The sequence below is a fragment of the Molothrus aeneus genome, chromosome 3, assembly GCF_037042795.1.
Source record: "Molothrus aeneus isolate 106 chromosome 3, BPBGC_Maene_1.0, whole genome shotgun sequence".
NCBI classification, from domain to species: Eukaryota; Metazoa; Chordata; class Aves; order Passeriformes; family Icteridae; genus Molothrus; species Molothrus aeneus.
Window position 1 is genome coordinate 7,666,934 of NC_089648.1, and position 7,450 is coordinate 7,674,383.

Below are 7,450 nucleotides of genomic sequence, written 5' to 3' on the forward strand. Positions count from 1 at the left end.
GACACTGGCGGTGCTCGGCCGTGCCCCCGCGGCGCCCCCGGCCCGGCCCTGAGGGGGCGCGAGCGCTCCCTCCCCGCTCTCCCTCCGCCGCCGCCGCCGCCAGCGGGAGCCACGGCGCGGCTCCGCCCGTGACGGGCTCGGGAAAGGCCGCACAACCCGCCGGGCTGCAGGAATCCCGCGGATTCGAACGGCGAGGCTCCTCGGATTCGCCTTGAACCGCTCGCATAAGGAACCGCGAACTATAAAACGCGATAAAAACGGGCCGGGAGGCGCCGGGCGGGGCTGAGGGGGAGCGGCCGCGGCCCCATCGCCCCGCCCTCCTCCGCGTCACGTGACCGCTGGGGCCGCAGCGATGGCGGCGCCGGGGCCGGGCTCGCTGTGGGTGCGGGACCCGCTGGGGCCGCGGGCGAGGCCGCTGCCGCTGCCCCCCGGGGGCGGCTCCGTGCTCTGCCTCCGCCGCCACCGCGCTCGGGAGCTGGTGAGTGCCGGGGCAGCGGGGAGCGGTGTGGGGCCCTCCGGCCTCGGGAGGCGCTGCGCTTCCGGTGCCGGCGGCGCTGCGCAGGCCGCCCGCGGCCTCTCCCGCCCGCACCCGCGGAAGGGCGGTCGCGATCCGCATCTGTGCGCACCTTGCTGTCGGTGCTGTCGCTTAGCTGAGCAGCAGGGTTTGCTGTAAGAGAGTCCTGTAGCCTCTTATCAACGTGTTTTGTATATATATATGTGTGTGTGTGTGTATATGTGTGTATATATATATGTATATATATATATATCTATATATATGTGTACATATAAATATATATGTGTATATATATGTACATATATATATACACACACATGTGTATATACATATATATATATACATATATGTATATGCATATGTGTGTGTGTTTATATATAAACACAGTTGGGTTGACCCTGGCAGGACTCCAGATGCTTTCTCCTTTCTCTTCTCAGCTGGACAGGAGAGAGAAAAATGTAACAAAAGGGGTCAAAGGTCGAGATAAGGACAGGGCAATCTCTCAGCTGTCAGCATCACAGGCAAAACAGACTTGACTTGGGGAAATGAACTTCATTTGTTACCAGTCAAAATCGGGGTATGATTATGAGAGGTGAAAGAAATCCTTCCCTCCTCCCCTCACTGTTTCTTTCTCTCCCCTTATCTCCTTCCCACTAGTGGCACTGGAGGACAGGGAATGAAGGTTATGGTCAGATCATCACAGGTTGCTTCTGAATTTTTCCCATTGTACAGTTTTTCCCCATTCACGTTTAGAGGCTGATTTAGACTGTATTCAGTCCTTTGGTAACCAGAAATTAAAACAAGCACCATTAGAGAATGTTTGTGCTTTTCAGATTGTCTCATTTTTTTTGCTCCTCTCTGGAAGGAAGAAAACACAACTGCTTAATGGTTTTCTTTGTCAGAATGTTTCATTTTTTCTGGCTCAATGATCTGACTCAATTTTGCTGTGTTTTTAGAACATCCCAGAAGAAAGCTTGTATGTGAAGTGTAATGGGCGACTGGTCAGCGATGAAGATGAGTTGCAGAGTGGAGTTGTTTATAGCCTGGAGCCGAGGCTCTGTGCTGGAAAAGGAGGTTTGTTGTTTATTCTGCTTCTTAGTGATTAGATTCTTAGGTTAAAAAACTGCTGCTGTTCCATAGTCTGTACTGATAGCAGGAGTCCTCAGATACTGGCAGACAGACCTCTTGTTGTGTGTATGACTGATACAAAGTCTCTGAGCTAAAACCCAAGTGTTTGTGCAAAGCTGAGGATTGACCAGGGAAGCTGAAGAAGTCCAGATCTTCCTCACATCCCTTTTCAGCTTATCTCTGTTGGTAGAAGTCTGTAGCATGCACCAAAGTGACTTCAGAGTTGAAATTGTGTTGAAAAGGACCTGTCACCTTAGGCTGCCAAGTTTCATTCAGTGGTCACTTAGGACAAATATTTCAGGTACAAATAGTCTGTGATTTGAGTGTGTTATGTGACCTAGTTGACTTTATCTTCTATTATTTAAATATGTGTATATATATAAATGTCAAGATCTCAGTAGTGACTTTATCTTCTATTATTTAAAAAACATCAATATAAATGCCAAGATCTCAGTAGTGACTTTATGTTCTATTATTTAAAAAAATATATATAAATGCCAAGATCTCAGAATTCAACCTAAGCTGGACTCCTTACATTGACAAGATGCTTCTGTGTAGCTAATTCCTGTTCACTTTTTTCCTCTGGAAGGGTTTGGGTCGATGCTGCGAGCCCTGGGTGCTCAGATTGAGAAGACCACAAACAGAGAGGCGTGTCGGGATCTCAGTGGGAGGAGACTGAGGGATGTCAATCATGAGAAAGCGTAAGGCATTTCCTCAGAGGCTGAAATTGTAAAACAACCTCATCCTGTAGCTTACAAAAGAGGTCAAATGATTGTCTGTTGTAGCAATGAAATGGTGTTTTGAGTACTAAAAAGAGCAGAAGTGAAATCTTAAGTGCAGATGGACCGGAAGCCAGCAGGGCTTTCCTGACTGTAATTCTATTATTGCAAAAACAGATGTGATTTTACTGCAGCCTGAGTCTGAGAGACTGTTCCGCACCTCTTGGTGCACAATTCACAATTCCTCGTGTGCAATTCTCACAGTTCTCTCTGAAGCTGCAAGACCACAGTCTTGGGGATGTGTGAACTGCTGTTTCTGGCTTTCAGAATAAACCCTGCTCTCCTCTCTGTAGCAGAGTCTCTGTCGGTTTCCTCCGTCATTCTGCTGGGTGTTGTTGTCATTTCCCATTGCCTCCCAGCCTAGCCGGGGTGGGAGCGTTCTGCGGTGCCGAGCAGGGAGCTGCTGGTGCCGCTGTGAGCGCTGATGTGGGCTGGTGTCGCCGCAGGATGGCGGAGTGGGTGAAGAAGCAGGCGGAGCGGGAGGCGGAGAAGGAGCAGCGGCGGCTGGAGAGGCTGCAGCGGAAGCTGGCGGAGCCGCGGCACACGTTCACCGACCCCGAGTACGAGCGGCAGTACCGAGAGATGGCCGAGCGCCAGGAGGAGTCGCTGCGCATCGGTACGGCAGCACACTGCACGCTGAGAGCCTCTCTAGCCTCACCCCAGTAGGAAAATTTAAAAAAGAATTGGTTTTTTTGGTTTTTTTTCAGTTAGATGAGATCTTAAATTTCAGAGAAATTTGTTTTAATTTTTCCTCTTTGTCTGCAGTGTCTGTTAAATTCCACTTGTGAAAAACGCCAGTCACTTGTTCTTTAAAATTTTAAAAGTTTAATAGTAATAAAATGGTTATAAAAATAGTAATAAAATTACAGTAATAATAATTTGGACAATTTGAATTAGGACAATATGAGACAATAGAAACAAAGAGTTATGGACAGTCTGGGTACCTTTTTCTGGGCAATATAAGCCTGAAAAAGGACCCATGTTAACAGAGGATTAACCCTTAAAAACAATAACCTGTTGCATATTCATACACCTCATCCAGGATGCATAAATTCCATTCACACACAGGATTCTGCCTGGTCAGTGTCAGCTTCTTCCTCTGAATCCTGACTGCATCTTCAAACCTGAGCGAGGCAGGAAGAAGTTGATTTCTCCTGATAATGGAGCAATAAATTCCCTTTCTCTGTAAGATTGAGGTGTCCTGTGGCTGCTATCTCAGTGCCAGTCCTTTCTTTAGAAAAAAAGTATCTTACATAGCATAGTTTCTATTTTAACGTTATAATCTAAAACTATATTTAACACACTACTTAAGAGAATTAATACAGCATAACTTTCTAACATAACACATATAATATTCATTTCAATATTTGCAAAAAGCCAGTCATAAAATAGGCATTTTTCACACACTGAACTGTGTGACATTATACAAGTGATGCTTCACCTTGCTTAGCTAGGTCACCTAGCCAGATTCTGAGTTTAAGATTGAGATTAATTTTGAGATTAAGAGCCAGATTCTGTGAAGGTGGTGTTGCTAGTTGAGCTGTAAGAATTACCCAGTGAAACTATAAAGGGTTTGGGTTGTACATTAAAAACTAGATATTGGATCCAGCTGCAGAATACCTTGTTTCACTTCCTGGTCTTTGTAGTTACTTTGTTTATCCCTATATTGTTCTCTTGCTGTCAACTAGATAGTGAAACTTGAGGCTGAATGGGATGAAGAACCTGATAGTTCAGTTCAGAAATCCAATTTTAATTGACTCTTAGTAAATCCATGTAGGAAAGGTTTTGCTGCTACTCAGTTTATGTTCAAGCTTTGAGTCTATATCACCAATAGTGATTCTTTCCACTAGTGTTTTAAATTGCATCTGAAGTGAAAAGACAAGTAGAATTTACAGCAGACATTAATTGTGTCCTGATGAAGTTCACTTTCAAATTTCTTTTGAAGGCTTGCAGGTTATTGCCAGCAAAGCAATGTCAGCAGAAAGTGGCAAGAGTCGGAAACGCCCGGGTGAGCCTGGGAAGAGCGAAACAAAATCTGAAAAAAGAAAATGTCCTTGGTAAGAGTTATACCTTGTTTTTATACTGCAGCCTTAAGCCTTAAAAAGGATGTAAAGTTAGATACATGCAAGTAAGCAGAGTCTAGTCTGAGATGTAGACTTGAAATAAGAAAATTGAACTGATTAAATCAAAGAACTGAAAGTAAACATTTCTGCATTCCTATAATTCTGTCACAGATGGAGCAGACAAACTTCATTTGCAAAAATAGACACTTTTTTCCCTCATCCCTTCTAAATGATTATATTCTACTACTTCCTATTATCCTTTTCTTCATAAATTAATTATAATTTACAATTAACTTAAAAAGATTGGTTTTCTCCCCTGGCATCTTTCATCTAATGTAACATGGAAGAGAAGTCAAAGATTCCAGTCATTTCTGTATTGGGAATGCTGTAATACCTGTTCTGGGCATTTGAAGCTCCTTTTCAATATTGATAGCTCTTCCATTAACTAAACTAACCTAAATAGCTGTTGGAGTAGCTCCTTATATCTCTCTGAGGATGGTTTTGGAAAGAGAAATCTGGCAATTTAAAAAAATACATGTAAAAGACAAAAAGTTAAGATAGATGCATGTTAATTTGTAACATATTCCCTGTGCCAGGCCAGGGTTGGATGAGGCCACAGGCTCAGGCTGTGAGGATGACAATAAGGATGACTCCCCTTGTACACCTGACAGAAGTTGTCCATCAGGCAGCAGTGCTAATGGAAGTGTTGGAAATCCAGCTGAGTGTTCAAGCAGCTCTGTGGCTTCAGCAGAGGACAGTCCATCTACCAGTGCAAGTGAGAAACCACTGGAGCAGCCAGAAGGTCCTGGAGGAGATCTGCAAGGAGAGGTGTGCACAGGTGGGCAGGCTGAAATTCTGTCTGGAGAAAAGAACAAAATGACAGAGGCCCCAAAGGAAGACACCCAAGGAAGGAATGGAGTGACTCAAGCTCAGAAAGAAGAACAAGAAAATGTTCCTGCTAAGGCACAGGAAACAAACCAGTCCCAGAGCACAGTAAGTAGGACAAAATGAGCTGAAGAAGCAAAAAAGCTCCAGCAATGTGGCTTTTCCCACTGGATTGATGAAAGCCCAACTGATGTTGGGCAGCAAAAGGTGCCAATACTTCTGCTTTATGGGTCCTTGCATAATATTACTGTTAAAGATTTGTGGGGATAATGAATCTGGGCTTACTCTAGCAATAAAAAAAAAAGTGTAGCTCTTTTTTTCAGGCTAGGGAGTTACTGGGATTTTCTGCCTTTTTTCACCTTGGGTGTAAAGTCTGCCACTGGCACAAATGAACTCTGATGTGTGAAAGTTCATTACAGGTCAGTGGGGAAAAGACCAAGGATGTCATCTGATCAATTAGAACTTTGTCATCTACTGTACTATTAGAGCTGGCAAGTTTTAAACAGGATGTTTACCATTCTTCACTGTTTACCTTTTGCTCAGTATTTGTGAGACTTTCTATTCCTAGAACAGGAAACTCCACCAATGCTGTGGCAGATTGTTATTGCAGGTGGAAATATTTTTATAGTAGTCCTTGATGAATTTTTCTTTTTTTTTTTTTTTTTTTTTTTTTAGAAGTAGGGTGAGAATAATGAGGTAACCAGTTGGGTTTTTGTATGCTTAGCAGGACAAAGGTTATGATTTTACTGGCAAGAATTGTTTTTGCCAAGTGCATAAGGGGAGTTCTCTCATTCCCACTGCTGTTATTCCTTGCTCTGGGTACAGACTATAAGAGCAGTATGTGCATTTAAATTTTGAACAAAATGGGCTTAGATTTTGGTGTCCTTTATAGTGAGTTAGTAAATTCCAGCATTTGAATTATCCCATCTATTCCGTGGTCTTTTGTAGACAAGGCTCTGGATTGGACTAGACTATCTGTAGGGGTCCTTTTTACCTTCAGTCAGTTTGCAAATATACCAATTTCCTTTGAAGATGAAATTTTAATCCACATTTTCTTTTAGTGGCAGGATGAGATGTGAACTTCACAACTTGTTTTTTGGGGGTTAATCTTACTAAAACGAGATGCTTCTTAATAAATTTCTTTAATTACAGCATAACTGCATTAGAAATAACTTTTATCCTCCTTCCTGCTCCTGCTGGAGGTGTATTGGTTATATTCTGCATCAGGCTAAAAAGGGGCTGTCAGCTTTGCTGTGCCTCTGGAAGCCAAGGTTAAGCTACTGAACTGCTGGGCAAGATGGCAAACTGATGTTTTTCATTCAGTTTTCTTGGGAGTATTGAACTTTCCTGGGATAATCATAGAATCTTCTGAGGTCTAAGGGACCCACAAGAGTCAAAAGTCCAGCTCCTGGGCCTGCACAGGACAGCCCCAAGAATCACACCGTGTGCCTGAAAGCATTGTCCAAATGAACTCCATTGTCTTCTTAACTTCTGCTTTTCTTGAATGTTTTTCTCAATTGTTTTTCCCTTTTCAGGAGGTAGAACCAATAGACCTGCTGGCCTTCAACTCTGCTGCTGAACTGGAAGCCCTGGGTTTGGAGAAGCTGAAGGTGGGATTGATGTCTTTGGGACTGAAATGTGGAGGCACTTTGAAGGAAAGAGCAGCAAGGCTTTTTTCAGTGAGAGGTCTGTCTAGAGACCAGATCAAGCCATCCTTATTTGCAAAGCCCCCTAAAGGGAAAACCTCTGGTTAGATTTGGGAATATTTACCTTTTTTGCATGTGTATTTGATGTCATTAAATAAAAGCTCTTGGTATCCTTTCAACTGAGTATCCCCAGCTTCTGAACTCACATCCACAAGCTTCCCAAGGAGTTTTGGAAAGGATGGGCAGGTGGGAAGGATATCATCATAGACACACAGCTTGGGAATCTGTTCCACAGGGTACTGGAGGGAGAAGAGAAACACTGAGGCTCTGCAAATCACATCTCATGGAGGTTGTGACAGGACAAGTGGACTCTGTGTGGAAAGGAAATGGGTGTGTTTACTGACTGTTTCATTAGGAAACTGGGATGCAGGGTGC

At 43.8% G+C, this 7,450-nt stretch overlaps 1 protein-coding gene across 1 annotated transcript; it reads left to right on the forward strand.

The window, feature by feature from the left end:
• The first annotated feature begins 334 nt into the window (after nt 1-334).
• Nucleotides 335-7,194, forward strand: SDE2 (SDE2 telomere maintenance homolog). Its single transcript, XM_066546207.1, has 7 exons — nt 335-478; nt 1,471-1,588; nt 2,232-2,343; nt 2,868-3,037; nt 4,367-4,478; nt 5,081-5,477; nt 6,905-7,194. The coding sequence occupies exons 1-7, from the start codon at nt 353-355 to the stop codon at nt 7,121-7,123; spliced, it is 1,254 nt and encodes a 417-aa protein (XP_066402304.1). The 5' UTR covers nt 335-352; the 3' UTR covers nt 7,124-7,194.
• The last annotated feature ends 256 nt before the right edge of the window (nt 7,195-7,450 follow it).

Excerpts from the sequence above, each read along its gene's own strand:
- SDE2 (XM_066546207.1), top strand. The coding sequence starts at position 353 with ATGGCGGCGCCGGGGCCGGGCTCGCTGTGGGTGCGGGACCCGCTGGGG. Across the intron at positions 479-1,470 it reads GCCACCGCGCTCGGGAGCTG|AACATCCCAGAAGAAAGCTT; the intron begins GTGAGTGCCGGG and ends CTGTGTTTTTAG. Across the intron at positions 5,478-6,904 it reads CAAACCAGTCCCAGAGCACA|GAGGTAGAACCAATAGACCT; the intron begins GTAAGTAGGACA and ends TTCCCTTTTCAG.